Source organism: Crotalus tigris, unplaced genomic scaffold (assembly GCF_016545835.1).
Source record: "Crotalus tigris isolate CLP2741 ecotype Arizona unplaced genomic scaffold, ASM1654583v1 scf7180000024115.3125172, whole genome shotgun sequence".
In the NCBI taxonomy this organism is placed as follows: Eukaryota; Metazoa; Chordata; class Lepidosauria; order Squamata; family Viperidae; genus Crotalus; species Crotalus tigris.
The window spans coordinates 1,270,392-1,295,515 of NW_024100392.1; the positions used below are offsets into that span (position 1 = coordinate 1,270,392).

Sequence of the window (25,124 nt, forward strand, 5' to 3'; positions counted from 1 at the left end):
GAAGCTCGACGGTTCAAAACTGAAAATTAAAATAAATTTTCCTAATGTCCTAAGTAAGAGGGAGAAAAATTCATATTTTAAATTGCATGATAATTAGTAAGACCAAAGTGGCTGTGAGAGAAGAATGTCTCCTATACATTGAATGCTTAGGAGCAGGAGTGTGTATTTTTGTTTCAGTTTCATCGAAAGTCAATGGTTTCATGGCACAATCCAAAAGCAATCTTCGACTGAACACGCATTCACGTACCGCTCAAAAACATGGTTTAAGGCAAAGGATAAACGTTGACACTGAACACTGCTCACTGCAAATGTTATCGATTACTTTTTTTAAAAAAAATGTAGATTTCACAAATCCACAAGAAATTATTTCCGGCAATCTATCACGTGTAGAAATAACATATCCCTCAGGTTACGGAGAAAAATACACAGGATTCCGAATTGCCTATTACGACTACCCCGGCGACTCTTTTTGCGCCTGCGCAGTTCCGTTTTCCTGTGACGAAGCGTTTCAGGGCCAGATACCCGCTGTCGAGTCGTGGGAGCGGTGCGCGTGCGCGGAGGTTTGGGCCGCGGGCGGAGCCGTGACCACTTTGGCAGATCCCCTTTGCCACGTACGGCAGAGGTGGTGGCGGCGGTGAGTATCGGGGACCTTAGGCCGGGTTTGGCTTCCTGCGTGGCTGAGGGAGGCGCTGGTCATGACCTTGTGCTAGAAGAGCCAAAATCGTGGCGGCCGGGGAGCCGTGGCCTTGTTTTGAATGGGCGCGGCCGAGCTGCTCTGAAGGTGTCTGTGGGGGGCGGCGGGATTGGGTAACCGGCCAGAGGGGAAGAAGAGGGAGACCCGATCGAGACTTCGCCCTTCCATTTTTCTCGTGGGAAGGAAGGAGTTAGCTGAACCCCGGTCAGTTACTGCCACTTCCTGCGTCCTCTTCACTTTCCCTTTAGCGTTTGTGGCCCAAAGCCGGGTAGCCTTTTTGGCCTGTTGCAACCAAACAGTGGAAACTTCTGGGGCACAGTGCATTATTCTGGGGTGTCAGGACAGATCTTTAGGGGAGGAAGATCTTTGCTTGGAAAGCTGCTTTCGGGGGGGGCATCCCTCCCCCCCCCGTTCGATGCTGGAAATTACAATGAGCAGTTTGTACCTCTGTAAATTAAGTTCTCTGAGGCTGGGCTGTGACAAATGTGGTTCTCTCAGTGATCCCTGATTTAAAAAGCTACAAAGGATCATTGCTTGAAAGAAGGGGATATAATGGCCAAGGTCATTCAAGCTAGATCTCCACGATATATAAAAAAGAGGTTGAGACTCTAGAATCTAGAATGCAGAGAAGAGCAACAAAGATGATGGTTTTGCTTTAAAATCTGACTTTTGAAATGAATGGATTTGTTCCACATTTATGACTTGGAAACTTGTCTCATTTGAAAATTCTCAAGAATCCAAGCTCTCGACAATTTCTTTATGTCAGGACCTCTTTATTTCCTCAATAATGTAGGTATTCTGCCTCCTATTTGATTCTAATACTTAATCACTGCTCAAAGTGGAGCATTCTACTGAGAAGTGTTCAATTTTTAAATCTTTTAAAGTTGCTTTGTGATTATGTTACTTTATTGGAATTGAAGAACTTGATGGTTTCTGGTGTAGGCTTATAAAATGCATTGGTGCTTTTTGTATGCTTAAAAATAAAACTGTAAGTTATGCTAAATATACTCAGATTGGAAGACTTTGGGGTATTTTTTATATGAAAGTATTCTTAAAATATCTTTATAGTCTGCCAGGAATGAGGCAGACTGTGTAAACATTGTGAAATATTAAAATAATATATTTAAATAAGCTCTCCTTCTTAGACCACAACTTAAGGAAGGTTTTATTAGAATAATTGCTTTGTAATGCTTCAAACTGAACCAGAGGTATATAATACAGGTAGTCCTTGACTTAGGACCACAAATGAGCCCAAACTTTCTATTGCTAAATGAGTTTTATCCCATTTTACAACTTTTCTTGCCACAGTTGTTGAATCACTGCAGTTAAGTTAGTAACATGGCTGTTAAGTGAATCTGGTTTCCCCATTGGCTTTGCTGGTCAGAAGGTCACAAAAGTTTATTACATGATCCTGGGACACTACAACTGTCATACGTATGAACCAGTTGCCAAGTATTCTGATTTTGATCATGTGACCATGAGGATGTTGCAATGGTCGTCACTTTTTTCAGTGCTGTTAAAACTTTGAACAGTCACTGAATGAATGGTTGCAAGTTAAAGGCTACCTGTAAAGCATTCCACACTTAAGCTATAATTACAGGTAGTCCTTTACTTAGAACCATTCATTTATTTACCATTCATTTACTTACATGAGCAATGAAAAATGTGACTGACAACCAGTCCTCACACTTACAGCTAATATAGCATCCCCACGGTCACATAATCAGAATTCAGGCACTTGGCAACCATCATGTATTTATAATGGCTACAGCATCCTGGAGGGTCACGTGATTGCCTTTTATGACCTTTCCAGCCAGCTCCTGGCAAGCAAAATCAGTGGGAAGAGCCAGATTTGCTTAATGACCACATGGTTCACTTGACAACTGCAGTGATTTGCTTAACATCTGTGGCAAAAAAGTCGTAAAATTGGGCACAATTCACTTAACCTTCTTGCAACAATGGAAATTCTGGTCTCAGTTGTGGTCGTAAGTCAAGGACTACCTGTAATTCCTTAACATATGCGCTGTACAATTCTTATATGTGTCGAAATAGACAGTTGTTGAGTTCAGTGAGACTTAAAGAAGTGAATGTAGAATTTTAGCCAAGATTTAGTCCCAAATTATCTGCCTTTAATGAAAATTGGACTGAAAACTTCATGTATATCCAAAACAAGTTCACTTGTAAAATTTTGGCTGTCTCTTGATTACAAATTAAACTGAAAAGATGACTTCTAGAGCGGTACAGGTAGTCCTCGACTTACAATAGTTCATTTAGTGACCGTTCGAAGTTACAATAGCACTGAAAAAAGTGACTTATGACAGATTTTCACACTTACAACTGTTGGAGTTGATCGTGTAATCAAAATTCAGGTACTTGCAACTGACTCATTTTTATGACGGTTGCCGTGCCCTGGGATCAGGTGATCACCTTTTGCAACCTTCTGACCAGCAAAGTCAATGGGGAAGCCATTATCACTTAATAATCGTGTTACTAACTAAACAACTGCAGTGATTCACTTAACAACTGTAGCAAGAAAGATTGTAAAATGAGGCAAAATTCATTTAACAACTTTTCTCAATTAGCAACAGGACTATCTGTAGTATAAAGTTCCAGAGCATTAGTTAATTTGATGCAGCAGAGATGGTAAGCTTTATGGCATCTTAAATATTGGTAGGATTCTTGTGGAATATCTTTTAGTGGTGATTCTGAAATGGATATTGGTTTTTAACATTACTGTATGCCACTATAGATTAATTCCTTTATACTTTCCTGTTCTACAATATAATCATTAAATTACAAACAAAAAGTTAAAGCAGAAGAAATGTAAACAAATAATATAGTATTTAAAAAACACTTTTGGGGGAACTTCATTTCAAAATGTTTATGTTTGGATCTTGACAATAGTAAGAATAAATTGATATTTCTATTTCTCTGATATCCAAAGTCAGAGATTGTTCTTAGGGCTGTAACATTGCATCACAGTTCTTGCTGCAACTTAAAATATGTACATTTCATTAAAAATTAGGGCTGAATTCTCAATTAGATTTAAAATTATTCTTCAGTTCATCTAAATAGATGATAGCCTCTTTCCTGTTTGCGTCAAACAATTTTGCTGAATTATGCTTGTCACTGCATGATACAATATTTATTTTGTAACGCATATTGAGCCCATCAAGCAGCTAGTCTCGTTGTTGCCAGAGGGTTTATTGTTTTGTGTACTGGGTTTTATCTTTGTAAGCCACCTGGAGTCACCGAGAGTAAATTGGGTAGCCATGTTCTTAATAAATAAATAGTAATTATTGAAACAAATTGTTTATACTTTCTCTCCCCCTTTCCTCCCTCCTGGTATATATAAGACTTTTATTTAATCAAACACTAATTCAAGATAACGCAATACAACATATTCAACAGCACTTGGATTAATTGTTCCTCATAATGTATGTTACCTATTGAATGAGATCTCTCCTTTCTCTTCTCCGACATAGGTGAAATTCATTCAGAATTTTGTTCATATGACTGGAGTTTTTAGTACTGGAAGGAAAGAAATTCTGTACATCTAATAGAGAATTAGGGAAAGTTTTTCTGTATGCTTTGGGCGGGAGGCTGTCAATATGCTGTTATACGTGTTATTTGAATTTGGTTTTGATTTGATAAACTGAAATGTGTAAAAAGCATCTCGTGGTTTTTGACACTATTATTAAATATTAAAATATAGGTTTTACATAGGAACAATCTAAAATATAGGGACTATAACTTTTTAGACATTCATTTTCGGGTATTCTTTCCAACCTTCGATCCTCCTAGCAAGATTCATTTTTTTTTGACTCTAGAATTACAGAAGTGAATGTTTTATAGTTTTGAACTACGTGTAACCTTTTGGCCACCAAGTATCATGATCACTGAGATGTGTTTGAATATTAGTAGCTTGGGTTGGTAGTTGGGCTGTTGGTTTGATCTCCGAGCAACTGAGTTATATGGTTTACAGTCCTAACTTATTCTTAATGGAATACTTAAAAGCAGGATATTTTTGCAATAATACAAATCAAGGACTAGTGCAGTGGTTCTCAACCTTTTTAATGCCGCAACCCCCAACCGGTCGTAAGTCGAGGACTACTCAATCAGTCGTAAGTCGAGGACTACTCAACTGGTGCAGCACCGTTTGCAGAATGGGACTTTTGGCGGGCTCAGCAGGGCAGAGACAGCCTGGACAATTCCTATTGGCTTTTGAAAGCCAATAGAACTAGACTCTATTCAAGAGAGTCTACTCTATTGGCTTTCAAAAGCCAATAGAATAAAAGGGAGTAGCACAGCTAAGGAAAAGGGGGAAAAATGGCGGACTGCGTTGTTTGGTGACCCCCGTGAAGTGGTCATTCGACCCCAAATGGGGTCCTGACCCACAGGTTGAGAACCACTGGACTAGTGGAATCAGTGTAGATTCAGGGTTACATCTTGAGAATGTAAACATTTATATGTAAACAATATTGGTCTCTTGAAAAATGGAAACTAAATCTAATTTAATGTTCTATGCAGGTATTGTGCACTACTGCCTATTTTGCTAATTACCACTGTATGGCGGGGCATTTGACATCCAGCTGAAAGTTAAAAAAAATATTCTTTTGGAAACCAGTGCAAAACAGGTAATTTACACATTTGATATTTTTATAGAATTTATCAAAGTATAAAGTATCATGAAGTTAGAGTGATAACTGTTTTTTATTATTTTATGATGATATGTCATTAGTAAATTGGGCTCCAACTGTTTAAAATAGCCAATTTTATCAAAAGTAATTGAAACATTGTTTTCATCACCTCCACAAAAAAATCACCCAAAATCTCATGATCCTTCATGAGAATCAACACACAAATTGTGGGATTTCACATTATGACTCCAGAAATCGTGCAAGATTTTGGCAAAAGATTTCTTAATCTTTTTAAATCTATTTTTTTAAATGGGAACTTTAAATGCTGACAATGAATATCTTGATGCCTGTGTCACTCTTTTAGTCAATAATGTATTGTGCTTATGCTATGTATGGTTGACAAAGTTGCAATTGTCCTTTATAATTTCTTACTTTTCCCTGTGTCTACATTTTTGGATTTATGTTTTAAAAGATTTGTTTATTTCTTAGCATACAGTGAGGGAAAAAATTATTTGATCCCCTGCTGATTTTGTATGTTTGCCTACTGACAAAGAAATGATCAGTCAATAATTTTAATGGTAGGTTTATTTTAACAATGAGAGACAGAACAACAAAAAAATCTAGAAAAACACATTTCAAAAAAGTTATAAATTGATTTGCATTTTAATGGGTGAAATAAGTATTTGATCCCTTATCAATCAGCAAGATTTCTGGCTCCCAGGTGTTTTTTATACAGGTAATAAACTGAGATTAGGAGCACTCTCTTAAAGCTTGTTACCTGTATAAAAGACACCTGTCCACAGAAACAATCAGATTCCAAACTCTCCACCATGGCCAAGACCAAAGAGCTGTCCAAGGATGTCAGGGACAAGATTGTAGACCTACATAAGGCTGGAATGGGCTACAAGACTATCGCCAAGCAGCTTGATGAGAAGGTTACAACAATTGGTGTGATGATTTGCAAATGGAAGAGTCAAAAAATAACTGTCAATCTACCTTGATCTGGGGCTTCATGCAAGATCTCACCTCGTGGAGTTTCAGTGATCATGAGAACGGTAAGGAATCAGCCCAGAACTACATGGGAGGATGTTGTCAATGATCTCAAGGCAGCTGGGACCATAGTCACCAAGAAAACAATTGGTAACACATTACTCCGTGAAGGACTTGAAATCGTGCAGCGCCCGCAAGGTCCCCCTGCTCAAGAAAGCACATGTACAGGCCCGTCTGAAGTTTGCCAATGAACATCTGAATGATTCAGAGGAGAACTGGGTGAAAGTGTTGGGGTCAGATGAGACCAAATCGAGCTCTTTGGCATCAACTCAACTCGCCGTGTTTGGAGGAGAAGGAATGCTGCCTATGACCCCCAAGAATACCATCCTCACCATCAAACATGGAGGTGGAAACATTATGCTTTGGGGATGTTTTTCTACTAAGGGAACAGGACAACTTCACTGCATCAAAGGGACGATGGATGGGCCATGTACTATAAAATCTTGGGTGAGAACCTTCTTCCCTCAGTCAGGGCATTGAAAATGGGTCGTGGATGGGTATTCCAGCATGACAATGAACCAAAACATACGGCCAAGGCAACAAAGGAGTGGCTCAAGAAGAAGCACATTAAGGTCCTGTAGTGGCCTAGCCAGTCTCCAGACCTTAATCCCGTAGGAAATCTGTGGAGGGAGCTGAAGGTTCGAGCTGCCAAACATCAACCTCAAAACCTCAATGACTTGGAGAGGATCTGCAAAGAGGAATGGGACAAAATCCCTCCTGAGATGTGTGCAAACCTGGTGACCAACTACAAGAAACATCTGATCTCTGTGATTACCAACAAGGGTTTGCCACCAAGTACTAAATCATGTTTTGTGAAGGGGTCAAATACTTATTTCTCTCATTAAAATGCAAATCAATTTATAACTTTTTTGAAATGCGTTTTTCTGGATTTTTTTGTTGTTATTCTGTCTCTCACTGTTAAAATAAACCTACCATTAAAATTATAGACTGATCATTTCTTTGCCAGTGGGCAAACATACAAAATCAGCAGGGGATCACATAATGTTTTCCCTCAATGTACCAAATATGTGAGTATTTTTTAAGGATGACAGTTCTTCAAAATTAAAATTACAAATTCAGTTTGAGTCACTTTGAAAGGAATCTAACTTTCCTTCAGAATTTTACAAAGCTATTGAAAAGCCAGGGCATGGGGGGGGGGGAGAGGAAACCTTTGTTCCTTTTCCCCCACCATGAGCCTATTTTGTCTTTTGATTAAATTGATAGATATTCATGTTACTAATCCATTTTTATATTTCTATAAGAAGACTTGTGGTAACTATGAACGGCCAACTGGATTTGAGTGGAAAGCTTATAATTAAAGCTCAGCTGGGTGATGATATTAGGAGAATTCCAATTCACAATGAGGATATCACCTATGATGAGTTGGTGCTCATGATGCAGAGAGTTTTCAGGGGAAAACTGCTAAGCAACGATGAAGTTACCATAAAATATAAGGATGAAGGTAGGTTTCTTTACCTTCCATTTTCTAATTGTTATTTAATAATGAAAAATCTTAATGGAAGTCTTCAGCTTTTGCTTTGGAACATGTTTTTTTCTAACACATGCAAAGCTTATGAAATTACAAAACACAGAATAATACAGTGTAATTAGATCTTTCTGGGTTACATTGAATCTTACATTGTATAGTTACTATATGATTGTATCATTAAATTGCAACAGATTTTCTGTAGGCAGTAACGTTTTGTACAATAACACTTGTATATGTATCTCCTCCTTTGTTTTATCTTCTTCTGTGTTGGGTCATTGGCCACATGTTTGAAACCAATCTAAAATGGCTGTTTGCCTTAAAATGATACTAGTGTGGGGTAACTTTTATAGTAAAATATGAAGAGTGCAAACCTAAGATTTAAGAACCAGTGACATACAAAAGGATTTATAATATGAAATTTATCCACTGGAATGGACTTGTATTGGAGAGGCAGGTGGATGAAAGAAACAGCTTGAAAAGATAACCTGTCCTTGATGAATCTGTTGGGCACTGATGAACACACCTACAGAATTCTCAATGAGAGATTTATATAGTCCTATCTTGCTACAATTAGAGGGCAGACATTTTGTGAATCCCTGGAGAAACAATAGTTAATGCAGTAAATATAAATTCTGACCTATATGTATAAAGTTTACATAATTTTCAGTTTGAATGGAAAGCCTCAGATAGTACTTCTCATGTATATATTATCCAAACTTTGTCTTTTGTTTAACACTAACCAGAAAATTTTTTCCTGTTTTTTGTTGGAACACTAATAGAGCTTACACATTTCATAAATGATTCAGAAGTGCATTACAGCTCTTGTAAATGAGGTATTTTTAGTAATTAAAACAGACAGACATTTGTTTATATGTTTCCATATGAGTATTTGAAAAAAGCAGCTGTTTCCATGGAATAATTAAAGCATTGCATTTTTAAAGTGACTAATAGAGTAGCTACATCCTTTTTCAGAATTCGCATAGAATCCTGAAAAATTATATACTTAAATAAATGGCAAAGAGATATTCTGTTTGTACTAGAGCCCAAACATTCTTTCAAAACATTTTCAACCTATTCACAGCTCGATTAAATGGCATAAGCTGAGTGGTTGCATTTTGTAATTGTTGCACCTTGCATAAGCTTAGTGGCATTTCTTGTTAATTATTGACTGGCAATAATTGCATCTTGGAGCATTATTATATGAAAAATACTACGAATGGTTATAGCACAGCTTTAAGTATTATATACCAAGGTACCTATTAGAAAATTTGCTGTGAATATTTTTAATTATCTCCGCTTGAAAATTTAGTGGTAATTTTGCACTAAAAATTAATTTCAATGATATCTATGCTATGGTAACATCCCTGCAAGCTGCCATAAGACATAGTCATTTTATGTTTGGACTACTGCAACAGTTTTACATGGGACTATCCTTGAAGAATATTCAGAAGCTATAGCTGGTGCAGGGTGCAGTGGTACTGGAAGTTTTTTGGGCCCCAAGAGTGGACTATGAAACATCACTTCTCCGCGAGCTGTACTGGGTGCGATTCAAGGTGTTGATAATCACCTTAAAGCCCCTCATGGCATGGGTTCAGGTTACTTGAGGGACCATCTCATTTCAGTGGGATTGGTCCACCTCACCCGTGCTAGCAGAGGAGGCAGGCTGCGGGTCCTATTTTTAATTTATATATCACAAAGAATATGCTATCAAAGCTGCCCTACTGTTACTTGCAGGTTATGGAGCAAAGCCTTGGAACAGGTTTTGACAGCACTTCAACTCTGCCTATACTGTCAGGTGTTATTTGATTCCTGCCCTCTCCCAACTGTTTGCTATCTTTTGGAAATAGATTTTTAAATAACTCACACTGATATGTGGGAGGTTTTTTTGGAAGTTGTATCTGATTCCTCATTCTCCTTAATTAACAGATGGAGATCTTATAACAATCTTTGATAGTTCAGATCTTTCCTTTGCAATTCAGTGCAGTAGAATCCTGAAACTGACACTATTTGGTAAGTAAAAATATTGTTTAAAATTGCTTGATACTTTTTTATTTTATTTTACTTGGTAATAATTTTCCTTAATTCCCATGAAATCATGTAACATAGATGGTACATACCATTTGTTTCGAAGAAGTTCATACAAGTTATAAGGTCTTAAGACTATTTTGTCTTGTCTTGTGAAAACTTATTAGTGTAATATCTGTTTTATAGTTAATGGGCAGCCAAGACCGCTAGAGTCAAATCAGGTAAAATACCTTCGCCGAGAACTGATAGAGCTTCGCAACAAAGTGAATCGTTTATTGGATTGCTTAGAACCTCCTGCTGAGCCAGGACTTTCTACTAGTCTGGCTGAAAATGGTAAGTTGATAACTGTTACTTAAAAATAGATTGATGTGGATGTCCCTTCTCATAAACTATGCTTGCCTAAAAATGTGCAAACACTCCAGGGTGGAAATGCTCTGTTCCCTAAGCATCCTGTTCCAGCCTCATTTGCCATTTAGTTTATTTAAAATATTTATATGGCTGCCCATTTTAAAATGAGAGCTCTGAGTGCCTCATAATCATAACAAATGAATAACAAAGTAAAAAGTAAAACCAGAAAAAGAAAAACACAGCCCCATAAACTCTCCAATGCAGCCTATAATACTCTCCTCCATTTAGTTTTATTTTATGCTGCCTTTATGATTTCTTTTATAAGTAACTCAAGATGGCACATATACCTGACTCCTCCTATTCTTACAACAGCACTGTGAGGTGGGTTGGGCTTCAGGGTAGTAAATGGCCAAGATTACTTAGGTGGCTTTCGGGCCTGAGGTGGGACTAGAACTCACAGTCTCCTGGTTTTTAGGCCAGCACATTAAGCACTGCATCAAGTGGCCTTTCCTTTCTTATCAGAAATATTCTAACTGCAAAATTGGTTTGAGTAAGGTGTTTTAGGTGAGGACTAAATGTTTTTTCCATTTGGGTTTGGAGTTTTCACCTTGAAACTTTTTGTGCCTTGCTATAATTGCTTTAAATTTGTAAAGTTTGGGCTTGGTACTTAACAGTGTTAAGTACTACTATCATTTTCGTAATCTCAGGTCTCTGAAAAGTTCCATCTCTGTTTCAGATGTTGCAGAGGGTAGGGAAGACAAGCCTACTACTGCCGATTCAACTGTCAAGCCGTCTACTCAAGTTATAGCAGCAAGTATGTCTGCTTTTGATCCATTAAAAAATCAAGATGAAATCAACAAAAATGTCTTGTCAGCATTTGGGCTGACAGATGATCAGGTGTCGGGTAAGAATATATATTTTATTGAAACTGTTGCTGAAGTTTGCTCTTTTGGAATTGGCCAGGCATACGGCAATTTTATAGATGGTATAAGTCAGACATGTCAAACACAAGGCCCGGGGGCTGGATGCGGCCCACAAAGTGGTTTCATGCAAAGCCATCCTGGAAATAGGGAACGGCCCCCGCTGCCTTGGCCCAGGCTGGCCGGGAACCAATGTACAATTTTCTGTGGCCATCTATGTTGAAACGTATTCAGTCTTAGCTCCACAAGGCCATCTGGAAACAGAGAGGAACCAGCCTCTGCTGCATTGCCCCCGCCCCCTGGGTGCATGCTGGGAAGGTGTCATCCTTTGTGAGGAATGAAGAAATGCACCATCGCCTGGAAGTGGCCAGCAAATGGCCCTGGCCTTTTTCACATATCCGGCTTGATGGACTCCGGAGGAGGGGTTTTGGCAGGCAGTGGGGTGCTCTCCTCACAGCGCCAAGAGGCTGAGCCCCCACAGGCACCCTTGACGCAAACGATGTAGAGCTAGCCATGCCCAACCAGTAGGCCACACCCATCCTGGCCACACACCCCCGCCCCCCCGAGGGCAACCGCAATGCTGATGCGGCCCTCAATGAAATTGAGTTTGACACCCCTGGTATAGGTAGCTCTCATTTAAGGGCTAGGCGCTTACCAACCATTCAGTTTAAAGACAGCTCTTGTAAAGTACTTCTGACCATCACAAAACACACACTCTCTCTCTCTCTCTCTCTCCCTCCCTCCCTGCCTCCCTCCCTCTCCTCTCCCCCCTCCCCTCCCCTCTCCTCTGTCCTCTCCTCTCTCTCATACACTCACACACACACACACACACCATGGTCATGTGAGAAGGCGTGAAGAGGAACAGAGATAAGGATTTTAGCTCCATGTGTTCGCTTAACAACTGCAACCAGGAGTGCTGGAATTGCGGTCGCTGAGTGCAGCATTCACGTGACATCTTGCTTAACAACTGCTTCATTTAATAATCAAGATTCCATCTTAATTATGGTTGTTAAGTGACAACTACCTGTACATGATGGAACTTCAAATTTGAAATTTTTGCATGAATTATTTTTACCTCTCCCAATGGAGCTGAAACTCTTTTTTCTCTTTCTTTTTTCCCCCTTTGGTGTCTGTTATCTATACTTCTTTCCAACTTGAATTCAGTACAAACCTGTAGCTCTTGAGACCACCAAGTATACATTTGAACTATCACCCAGATAGTCCTCGACTTAATCACCATTCATTTAGTGACTGTCCAATGTAGCAATGCCACTAAGAAAGTGACTTATGACTGTTTTTCACACTTAACAACTCTTGCAGCATCCCCGTGATCACATCAGAATTTAGCTGTTTTGCAACTGGCATGTATTTATGACATATGCAGTGTCCCAGGGTCATGTGAGCATCTTTTGCAAGCTTCTGACAAGAAAAGTCAAGGGGGAAGCCAGATTTCCTTAACAACTGTGTTGCTACTTAACTGCAGTGATTCACTTAACAATTGTGGCAAGAAAGATCGTAAAATGGGACAAAACTCAGCAACTGTTTCGCTTGGCAACAACTTTTGGTTTCGGTTGTGGTCATAAGTCGAGGACTACCTATGATCAGATGTTGAACTTAAACTGGAGACACCCAGGTTCAAGTTCCCACCTTGCTTACTCCGTGATTTTGAGTCCATTTTTCTCTTTCAGCCTAAATCACATCAGAAGATAGTTGTCGAAATAAAACTGAGAAGATTACAATATAAGACATCTTGAGCAGATTAAGCATGTATCCGTTCACATAGATTGAATTTTAAGCAGTGGAAAGTGACGTTTCAGTAGCCAGTCCCAATCAGTTCATAACAGCTGTTAATAACATCCTCAGGAATTACCTTGGTTTACATAAATCTGAATTTCAAAATCTGGGAGATCTGTATATTGGGGAATATATGTATACTGAATTTCTGAACAGCAACAGTGACAATATATTAATCTCACACCTGAAGATTAATAGTTAAAAAAAAACACAATAAGGAATAAAAGAAATGGAGAATCCAGTCTGTAGAGGAAAATCCCATCTTAATTTTTTTTGCATGTTATCTATTAGCACCGTGTTTTTGAAATGACAGAATTGCTATTGCATACTAGATACACATGACAATTGCAGAAATATCCATGAAGGTTAGTGGAAAGATAAAGCTGCAATATTGATTTAATGGATTGGATTCATAGCTGTTTGCTGTGTGCTGTGAAGTGGATTGGATTCAACTTAATTAGCTTGGAATAGGCTGTTAAAAATAACTTCAGTATCAATTAAATCTTTTAGTATGATTAATATCTGAATCAATATCTGATGAAGTTTAGAATCTGCTCCTTTGGATGCACTCCAGAATCTATCTGTAATGGTAATTAATTTAGCATTGTAAGGTACATTATAGAAAGTTAATGTCAGTTGGAGTTGGTATAACTCTGAATAATTGTGAAACTCATAGTTATTTTTGCCTAAGTCAGGGGTCTTCAAACTTGGCCCTTTTATGACTTGTGGACTTCAACTCCCAGAATCCCTCAGTTAGGCACATTGGCTGAGGAATTCTCGGAGTTGAAGTCCACAAGTCATAAAAGGGCCAAGTGTGAAGACAACCCCCCCCCCCCCCCCCCCCCCGCCTAAGTTAATGGTCAAAACAGCTGAGAAAATTTGGTCAGTATAAAGTCAGTAACTACTACTGTTTGCGATTCAACAAGTAATACAAGCAAACAGCAGATGGCAGCACTTTAAAGCAGATAGAAAATGGCACCACTTAAATTTAAAAATGTGGTTCAGAGCATACAGCTGTCCTGCCTTAGCTGTTGCACAGAAATTGCTAATTTGGAATCTAATAGCATATTTGCATAGTATTTGAGAGATTATTTGCATTATTTAATATATTTCTGTAAATAGTGAAATATGTATTATGTTCCCAATTTTATGACCTTTCTTGTGGCAGTCTTTAAATGAAAATCACATCATTAAGCGATCATGATTGTTAGGAAAACCAATTGTTCACGATGTAGTATTTTTTCTGAAAACGAAGTAAATGCTTGGTTTTTGGCAAAAATGTCACAAAACACATTTACATGACCTGAAACCTTGGCTATGTCTTCCAGAAACCCTCCAAAAGTAGTCACAAGGTAGTGATTTCTAAGTGAGAGAAGGAAAAGCTACATAGGAAGTAATATTTATGAGGTTATATTTATGAGCTGTGGTGGCACAGTGGTTAGAATGCAGTATTGTAGACTAATTTTGCTGACCGCCAGGAGTTCAGTCCTCATGGGCTCAAGGTTGACTCAGCCTTGAGGTCAGTAAAATGAGGACCCAGATTGTTGGGGGCAATACGCTGACTCTGAAAACTGTTTAGAGAAGTTTGTAAAGCACTTTGGAGTGCTGCATAAGTTTAAGTGCTATTGCTATTACCTATATTTAATTAATTTGATTTAAAGGTGACTAAAGTTATGTGAAATTGAATTTTATTTCATTGGTTTTATTGTGGCTCCTACCCCTTTTTTGAAGTACGAATCCAGTCATCCATTTGAAGATTAACTAGAAAGCTATGCATTTCTGACACAGGGGAATTAATTGTGTTAAAGGTATGCAGCTATCTTACTGTATGCTGTTTATTTGCATCCTGCCTTTATTATGAAAGTAAGAATATTGTATTCCAGAAGACATTGCAGATTATTGTTCATTATTTTTGTTTCAAAATATTTTCTTTTCTAGGACCACCCAGTGCCCCTATGGAAGAACGTTCAGGAACACCTGATAGCATCACTTCTGCATCCTCTGCAGCCCATCCACCATGTGTTCAACCACAGCAACCGTCATATGGAGGATCTCAGCCCCAAACTGGTCAAATAGATGGTAAGCAATTCATTCATGCTTATCCAGTGAACATATTTACCCTTTCCTTTCTCCAGCGTGATGAATGGAGAATCCACAGATGGGTTGATCTTGCCTTTCTGCCCTAGAGACTAAGTCAATCAACCTTTGCCACGCTTCTCTTCCTCTGGCTAGGAATCCCCAGTCACGACTTAGACTTAGCCCAAGAGAGATGTGGTGAAGATTGGCTCTTGTTTCTAGCAGAAAGACAAAACTGTGGATTTTCCCAGGTTGTACCCTTCCCTTCCCTTCTCTGCACTGATATCAGCGCTGCTTTTCAAACTGCTGAGTGTTAAAGCGGTTTTATAGGCTTCAGCTGAAGCCTCAAGCTATTTATAGCTTCCAGGCAGGGCAGAAGTGTAGCCGTCGCCATTTTGAGCGCTGCTTTTATTGTTACGGAGTGGGGGGGGGGACCCTCACTTCCAGCGAGGGCCATTTAGACTCAAATAGAGTCAATTTTGGCCAGAATTCATTTAGCAGTCTTATTAGTCAGCCATAAAAGCAGCTGCCGCATTTATTAATTCGGACATATTGACAGAGCAGGAGGTCGCTTACTAGCGGCCGCCATCTTGAAAGCCTTACAAACTCTCAGGACATTCAGGAGGCCAGAATTAAAGGAGCGGCATTTCGAGGGTGCTGCTTCTCCAATTCCAGGCCCCTTGGCAGCTTGCCGCATACCAAGTCTATTACAATTAGAGGCAACAACAACAGCCTCCTTCACTGTGTCTGGACGCAATTTCCAAAGATTTCAGGGTGTGGCTGAGTGCCCGCTTTAACTACTGTCATTTTCAGCGCCTCTTCCCACCACCGATTTCGCTGCTTATAAGTATGCTGGCTATCCCATTAAGTTGGTTGCGCCACCACCACTTCTAGCCACAAGTTGGCTCCTTGCTACTGGGATCACCTCTCTGTTGCAAACACATTGAGATTGCCATTTCTGTGATATCTCTTGATTTTGCAATGGCAGATAAAATCACAGAAGCTCAGATATCTCAAGGTGCCTCCAGCAGTTCCTCCAGGCACAAGAAATCCAGATCAGCCAAGCAGGAGGCTGCTAGGAAACTCAGATCCAAAGCTATCTCTGGCAAAAGGTCTCCCAAAGCTGCTGAGAAAGAAGCAAGCAGAAGGCACCAGGCATTGGAAAAACAATTCTCCAAAGCTGCAAGGCAAAAGAATGATGCAAAGGTTGGTCAGATTATTGGGTTCCATGGAAGCATCATTTTTTGGCCCTCAACAAGCTCTTCAACCTCTGCTGCTCCAAATGCCTGATCTCCAGAAGGGGAAACAGGTCAGTTCATTTTTCCCATGGCAGAACAGGTGGAGATGGTTCCCCATTCCAGTGAGGGGATTGGTCTTCATATCCCTGCTCCTCCAGGTACAGCTAGACCTCTGGGGCCAGAAGCCACATTCACTCCTACAGCGGCAGAGCTTCGCCCTCCAGAGGCTCAGGAGACAGCACTATCAAAACGAATGCAGTTTCTGATTTCTCAGGCTATTGCCCAAGGTGTAGCTTCGACCCTACACCAAAGAGATTACATCTGCAAGCAGTCCTTTCACTCAACCGACACAGGGTCGGAATTCACCCATTACTCCCATTCTTATCCTCCCAGACTAGAATGTCAATTCGACAGATTTTGTAACAGGGACAGACCCAGGCCAAACGGCCCTTTTGAGGCGCAGGAGGCCGTCATTTCAGAAGGTCCAAGTGACACCAAAGGTGCCTCTCCCATAGGGGGCAGGTTGGTTCTCTTTGCACACAAATGGGAGAATATCATTACAGATTTCTGGGTCCTCAACACCATCAGATTCAGCCTGACTCTAGAGTTCAACTCCACTCCCCCGAGGCATTTTGTCTCTTACCCATCATCCAAAAATCTGGTCAAAAGAAGCCTCATGAAAGAGGCCATTTGACATCTGGAGATCCAGGCCATAGAACCGGTACCAGCAGGACAGAAGGGACAGGGGTTTTATTATATTCTGTTCATCATTCTGAAGGCCTCTGGAGGGTGGAGGGCAATCCTAGATTTAAAGAAATTAAATATCCATTTGGCACACAAGTTCAAGACGCCAACGCTCCAATCCATATTAGCAGGCATCAGAAGGGGGGACCTCCTGACGTCCATTGACCTGACGGAGGCCTACCTACACATTCCCGTCCTTCCCGGACACCGGAAATTCCTCAGGTTCTGCTACACAGGCCACCATTTTCAGTACAGAGCTCTACCATTCGGCCTGTCATCGGCCCCCAGAGCATTCACAAAGGTCCTGGCAGTGCTGGTCGCGCATCTCAGGACCATTCCGGTGCACGTCAAGTGTTATCTGGATTACATCCTCGTTCAATCCTCCTCAGTCCAATTGGCTCAGTCAGAACTGGCATTATTCATCAAGAACCTCCAGGACCACGGGTTTTCAATAAATTTTCAGAAAAGCCAGATAGTTCCCTCCACCTGCCTCCTTCACCTGGGCACGGTGATAGATACAAGGAAGTGCGAGGTTTATCTGTCTCAGGAACGTCGGGACAGTATCCGATCCCTAGTCACCCAGATTCAAAGGGAGCGAATAGTCACCCTAGCAATCCTTTCTCAATTGCTCAGAAAGATGGTTCCTGCATAGCAGTAGTTCCTTGGGCTCGGCTTCAGAAACCTCCAATGGTTCTTGCTCACGTTCCAAAGACTAGGCACCAATTCCTCCAATCACAAGGTACGGGTCCCATCACAGACCGTGAAATCCCTCCAATGGTGTGTCTCCCCAGCGATGGCCAGGGGAACCTTATTGAAAGAGCCCAACCGACTCATCCTAACATCGGATGCCAGCTTGTTCGGCTGGGGAGCGCACCTGCAATTCCAGTTGGCCCAGGGTCAGTGGTCCTGATCAGATCTGAAGCACAACATAAACTGGTTGGAGCTCAGAGCTATACATCTGGCTCTTTCACAACACAGTGGCAAGGCAACACGTTCGAGTCCTCACAGACAACGTGGCGGCGAAAGCCCATATCAACAGGCAAGGGGGTACCCACTCCAGGTGCCTCATGGCCGAGGCTCAATTATTAGGAACTTGGGAAGAGACCAAGCTCTCGTCCCTCAAGGCGGAGCACATCTCGGGAGAGACGAACTGGCAAGCGGATTTCTTGAGCAGGGCCACAATGGACTACTCTGAGTGGCGCCTGCACCTGGATCTCTTCAGGGAGATATCAGAGAGGTTCGGTCATCCAGTGCTGGACTTGTTTGCTACCCTGGCAAATTCCCAAATCCCGAGATTCTTCTTCCGGTTCCCGTCTCCAGGAGCGGAAAGGGTAGATGCCCTACACAGCCCATGGCCCAGAGAGCTCCTATATGCATTCCCTCCTCTTCCTCTGATCCAGGCAGTTATCCAGAAGATACTGCAGGAACGGGCAGAGGTGATACTTGTTGCTCCCCACTGGCCAAGACGGCCGTAGTATGCCGACCTCGTAAGTCTCTCGACCTCTCCTCCGTGGAGGATACTCCAAGATCGAATCTCCCTCAGCCAGGGGGTTCTACAACACCCAGAGCCTCAATGGCTCCAGCTAACCACCTGGCATTTGAAAGGAGACTCCTAACAAAAGAGACCTACTCATCAGACGTGATTACCATGATTCAGGCTTCAAGAAGGCCTGCAACTAATAGAATCTATGATTACACATGGAAGAATTTCTGTAATTGGTGTGGGAGACAACAATTAGATCCAGCTACAATTCCTATTCCAAGAATTTTGGATTATTTACTGGAGGGACTTAAGAAGGGTTTAGCACCCAATACAATCCGTAGACAAGTTGCTGCCCTGTCCACGGTACTCATATATGGCAACTCAGAGCCCTTGGCTCAACACCTCATGGTGCGTTCCTTTGTTAGGGGAGCAATCAACAGCAAACCGCCCGTGGTTCACAGATATCCCTCTTGGGACCTGTCCAAAGTCTTATAGGCTCTCACTTTACATCCATTTGAGCCCGTCAGAACCTCCACTCTACAGTTCTTGACACTCAAGGTCGCCTTCCTAGTAGCCGTTACATCGGCTAGGCACATCTCGGAATTGGTAGCACTCTCAATTAGAGATGACTTATGTATTTTTCATAGTGACAGGGTGGTCCTACACTTAGACCCCTCCTTCATCCCCAAAATCAACTCATTGTTTCACAGGGTGCAGGAGATTGTGCTGCCAGATTTTTGTCCTGAGCCATCCCACGATTTGGAACATAAATGGCACACCTTGGACGTTTGTAGAGCCTTGCGTCACTATATTAAGCAAACTGCTTCTTTTCGCAAATCTGAAGCCCTATTTGTTTCATTCCACCCCTCTTCAATGGGTCAGAAGGTGACTGCCTCTACTATCGGCAGATGGATTAGGGCTTGCATAGCAGGGGCCTACCAGACCCACTCCTTGCCAGTTCCAAGATGAATCACCGCACACTCCACTCGCAGTGCAGCAACTTCAGCGGCGTGGGCGACATGGGTCAATCAAAGAGATATGCAAGGCAGTGACTAACCAATTTGTGAGGCATTATAAGTTAGATAAGTTCGCCTCAGCAGACGCTTCATTTGGCAGGAGAGTTCTCCAAAGGGTACAGGCCCAGATTTCTTCCTGCCCATAGGGACAGTGAAGCTTTAGTATGTCACATCTGTGGATTCTCCATTCGTCATGCTGGAGAAGGAACGTTGTCTTACCTGAACGTCTTTTCTCAGCATGACGATGGAGAATCCACTCCTCCCCCCTAGGGTCCATCCGGTCTCGTTTCAGGGAATTTGAGCCACCACCATCTTGAAATATCATCAACTTCTGCGCCTTTGTTGTGACTGGTGATTCCTAGCCGGAGGAAGAGAGGCGTGGCACAGGTTGATTGACTTAGTCTCTAGGGCAGAAAGGCAAGATCAACCCATCTGTGGATTCTCCATCGTCATGCTGAGAAAAGGTGTTCAGGTAAGACAATGCCCTATCTCACAATATGATACAATTTATGATATTTGCTCCTATAGTTCCACACCACTTTTTGGCTGTTTGCAGTTTTGTTTCTCAACTGTCCCAGGTCTTGCCGCCCTTACTTTCATGACTATGTGCTTCACCTTTAGATTTCTTCAGACGTTTATATCTTCTGATACATTTGACTTGCTTCTTTGGCTATATTTGTTCACATTCACTTCTGGCTATGTTTTTGTTTAGTCACTGCTTCTTCATTTTTTTCACTGTCAAAATGTAATTCGGTTTCTTGGAATTGGGAATTTTGTTGTATACCTAAGTGCTTTATATGGGCACAGATGGTTTTTAGATGTTTTAATTAATCAAATACAAGAAACATGCATAATTTCTGATTTAAAAATGTTATTTTGATTGACCTAGCACTAGGTGGTACGCTAATGCTGAGTCATAACAAAGAATTCTCTAACATGAAAAGCGTAAAGGCTATTTGAAGGATTAGCATAGTGGCTTAAAAGTGAAACATTCTTGCTAGAAGTACTAGCTAAATTTTCTAAATAAATAGTTAGAAATATTTTTTAAATATCTGGTTCATTTCATAGACATTGGATACATATGATAGAAAATCCCAATATTATTTCTGGCCGAAAGGTATGCACACACAAAACTGGCTTTCCAAAAAGCAGTGTGTGTTTATGCAGGCTCTTCTGTGATTGTTGTTATCTGTGTCTTGGTAGGTGTTATTCCCAGAGGCAGTTAGTGATAAAGCGGACTCAGAGAGAAGAAAGTGTGCTTCTTTGTTGATAAAGTAAAAGTTTTCTTCCAAAGTGTTTTGCATATAATAAATCACTATCTTTCTCTAAATCAATTTCTATTTACTGCCAAAAGGCAACTATATTCTGATAACATATTCACGTCTGTATGTTCTCATTGGGATAAATGGTTTGGAGGAGAAAATATAAAGTATATTCTTGCTACTTATGTCCCTAGAAAATAATCAGTTACAGGTAGTTCTTGATTTACAAGCACAGTAAGGACCATAATTTCTGTTGCTAAGCAAGGCTGTTAAGTGAGTTGCACCCAATTTTACAAACTTCTTTCCCATGGTTGTTAAATGAATCAATGTAGTTAAGTAAATCAGGTGGTTGTTGAGGAGTGAATCAGGCTTCCCCTATTTGGACAAAGCTGGCTGGTAAGGTACAAATGGCAATCACATGTCCCCATGACACTGTAACCATCATATATACATGTTGATTGCCAAGCACTCAGATTCTGATCATGTGATCATAGGGAAGCTGCAACAGTTGTAAATGCGAGGATCAGTTCTAAGTCAATTTTTCAGTGCCGTTGTAGCTTTGAACAATTGTTACAGGAAGCTGAGAATTATCTGTAAATTAATTCTATGTTTGTTTTTAAACTCTTATTTTAAGACACAGGTGTCAAACTCGCCACTTCACATGACGTGTCGCGATGTATCGTGGCTTTTTGCACATTTATGAAGCTGGGGTAGGTGCGGCCTCTGCATGATGCAAACCGGCAGTTTGACACCCCTGTTTTAAGAGAACAATATATGAGAAAGATAAGGCTAAGCAAGCAATATTCCAAAGTTGTAAAATTTTTAAATTTTAAATTGATAGGCCAAATGTATCAACAGTATCCACAACAGGCTGGATATCCTCAACAGCCACAAGCTCAACCTCAGCAACAATATGGAGTACAATATCAAGGTAAGCAGGTGGAAGATACTTCAGCATTGCTACATAGTTTTGTAACCTATTTGGAATACTTTTTTATAGTTTAGTTCTCAAAGTAAAAATAAAACAGGATGGGATATATTATTAACACACAAGTATTTTTAAAGCTCTTCTGAGTTAGGTACTTTTAGATACAGTTTAGAGCTGTTTTGGAGAGATAATGTATGTATTCCTAAGTAGCAACCGAATTGCTACCATTGCTCAGAGCTGATTGCTTTAATAGTTTATATATAAAATGATATATATGATGCATATTTCAGTGTTCTCATTTTTAAAAAGGATATTGTACAACTGTTGAAAAAAACCAGATGGAATGCATTATTATGAAAAATGAGTTTAACATAAAAATACAATCAGTAGAAAATGCCCAGTGGTTACGTTTTACTTGATCATTCTCCGCTCTGCAGATTGCCTCTAGAAAAAAAATCTAGAATCCTTCAGTTACAGTGAAACTAGTCAAATAATTTCAAATGCCCAATAAGTAATATGACTTCTAGAAGAAAAGTTGCATCTGAATGGTTACATTTCTCTTGAACATTTTGTTTAGGATGAATCTTTGCCAAAACAACATCTGAAGCCCAACTTCTACACACAAAATAAATGCCTCCTGAGTTTTAGCAGCTGTTAATCAATATAGTTACCAACAGTTCTTTCTGCATATGAAGTTAGTTTTGTGATGCCTTACAGAGAAGCCATTCAATTTTCTACATGATATTCATGTATGGTTTTTTAAAAAAAGTTTTAGAAGGCTTTACACTGTGTACATTACAGATGATAGTTTTTACTTCTTAGTATCATCACTATCCATAGGTCACTTAGTTAATCCAAAACTATGTTATAGTGCTCTTGATTGTTTCAAAGTAAATTTTGAGCCCAAATTCAGGTGAGTTCAAAAGTGTATTTTAGTCATTGCTTTCTTGTAAGGATCCTGTGTTTTTAATAATTATTATGTATCTGGTATTTAATGCTAACAGGATTCCAGTCATTGGAGAGGTTTCATTGCAAGTAGCTTCAGGTGTGTTTTATGCAAGAAATAAATGGAGTTCTTAGTCCCCCATCCCCATCCCCATCCAGATTTTTGTTTCACATTACCAGTGAATTTGTCTTTGAACGTTATTTGTAATATAACTGAATGCATAACATTAAAAATATATGCACTCCTATCTACATTTTTGTATTTGTGAAAATGATATCTGGAGATAATCTTGCATTCAGATGTGTATTGATTGTTTCAAACTGGGATCTACATGTACAAATACACATACTGATACTTATGGAGGTACTAAGCATTTTGAACTTTTCTAAAATTTTTGGCTTGAAACTTGGCCATTTTGAGCTCAGATGTTTTCAGCAATCTGGTTTTAGAAACAATGTTGAAACAGGCACTTTTCACTTTTTAATGGATTATTAGTGTTCTGAATGCAGAACAAAAATATGTTTCTAAAATAGCATTTTGTGGTTGGAACAAAACACTCAAGTCATTTATAGGTTTTGTTCTGATGGAGCATAATCATTGGCCACTCCTATGGAACATTTTGAGTGGGACTACTTTGTTGCAGGCTTGAAACAAAATATGTTTCCCATTTTGTCCACACTTCTTTAAAATGTGCATTTATTCTAAAGAAACCTTTTATATATCAAAGTACATGAAATAGACTATATTATGTTTATATACTATTTATATTATGCATAAATAATACAAATTCGTAGTTTCACCTTTTCTACCACCTTGTCACTTTTTTTAACAGTTTATATAGATTTTTTTTGACACGTATGTTTTGTTGAATTGTGTGATCTGTACTTTTAATGGTGCTAGATAATAAAAAACTGTATTTTGCTCACCTACACAAATCAATCTTTACAATACAGCTATGTGAAATTGTTCCTTCATGCGTACAGAATATATGTATTCAGGGCTGTAGAACTCTGAATTCATTTTTTCAACAGCTGTACTTAAATTTTATAGCATTCCAGGATATGCATATGTACACACACACACACACACACACACACACACACACACGTATTAGAAATTATTAATTTTGTATGTGGTAATAGATACAGTGGCATGCGTAAAGATGGCAGAGTATTGAAATTCCCACAATGGAGGAATGAATCATAAAATTGTTAGAATTGGCAGAAATGTGAAACTGCCCTGTTTAGTCAGGGAGAAAACAAGCACTTTTCTAAAAGGCTGAAAACCTTTTATGGGCATTTTGCTAAAAAAAAAAAAAGAAAAAAAAATGAAACAATGATTTATAGATTTTATGATAGAAAAATATGGGGTTGAAGAGATTTCTGGAAGAGATAAAAGGGACGGGAGGTGATAGGTTGTCAGTATCTGTTGAAGAAAAGATTGGAAGTTGTTATATTTTATAACTTTAGTCTTTTTTGTTTTTTTCTTTTCTTTTTTTATTTGTCTTTAACTTCATATAAAACTCAGTATAAATAAATAATGCCAATATAAAGAAGCAAGTTCTACTTTCACCTAAATCTGTTGTTTTACTTGGATCTCTTAGCAGGCTACAGCCAACAGACTGCTCCTCAGCAAGCACAGCAGTTCCAAGGGTACAACCAGCAAGCCTCCCAGGCTCCAGCTCCTGGCTTTCCTGGCCCAGCTCCACAGCTGCCAGCTCAGCCTCCTCAGCAGTATCAAACAGGCACTTATACTCCACAAAATTATACAACTCAGGCTTCCCAGTCTGCTAATTATAATGTAACTCCAGCATCGCAACCTGGAATGGCTCCTAGCCAGCCCAGCACCTTCCAGCCAAGACCTGGTTTCACCCCACCTCCTGGAACTACTATGACTCCTCCTCCAAGTGGCCCTAATCCTTATGCACGTAGTCGTCCTCCATTTGGCCAGGGCTATACTCAGCCAGGTCCTGGTTATCGATAAGGAAACTATGCTGTTAAAGAGCCCCAGGTAAATCCAAGCAGTGCTGATGCTGTTCCACTGTACAGACAAGAAGATTCTTTAATTGATATTTAAAAAAAATAGCAAAAGGCAAAATATTGTATGGTATCACCATTGCTCTTTAATTTTCTGGGATAAATGACCAAATGAATTTTGTTTCCTGCTTTAAACTGTATTGGCTTTCTAGTTTAATATTTGTCCTATTGGAAACACTACCTAAATGTATGTAAAGCAGATGACATTCTAGCTTGCCATATTAAACTGCTGGGTGAAAATCTAGCTGACTTACTTGAATTGGTTTTACTAATAAAATGAAGTACTAAATTAGATCCACTTGTTAAAAATTATATATATATATATATATATATATATATATATATATATATATATATATATATATACACATATATATATATATATATATATATATATAAATTGTAACATTCACAGTACAATTGAATAAAAACATT

General features: G+C 39.7%; 1 protein-coding gene across 6 annotated transcripts; it reads left to right on the forward strand.

The window, feature by feature from the left end:
- Positions 1-501: 501 nt before the first annotated feature.
- TFG (trafficking from ER to golgi regulator) lies at positions 502-24,943 on the forward strand. 6 transcript variants are annotated; one of them, XM_039322408.1, is made up of 9 exons: positions 502-634; positions 5,225-5,331; positions 7,647-7,846; positions 9,800-9,883; positions 10,085-10,231; positions 10,983-11,150; positions 14,899-15,039; positions 21,621-21,710; positions 24,257-24,943. In XM_039322408.1, the coding sequence occupies exons 3-9, from the start codon at positions 7,663-7,665 to the stop codon at positions 24,634-24,636; spliced, it is 1,194 nt and encodes a 397-aa protein (XP_039178342.1). In that variant the 5' UTR covers positions 502-634; positions 5,225-5,331; positions 7,647-7,662; the 3' UTR covers positions 24,637-24,943. The 6 variants fall into 6 exon arrangements, with proteins under 6 accessions (XP_039178342.1, XP_039178341.1, XP_039178345.1 ...); XM_039322407.1 differs by having other exon boundaries at positions 7,650-7,846; XM_039322411.1 differs by having other exon boundaries at positions 7,650-7,846; positions 24,260-24,943.
- Positions 24,944-25,124: the final 181 nt, after the last annotated feature.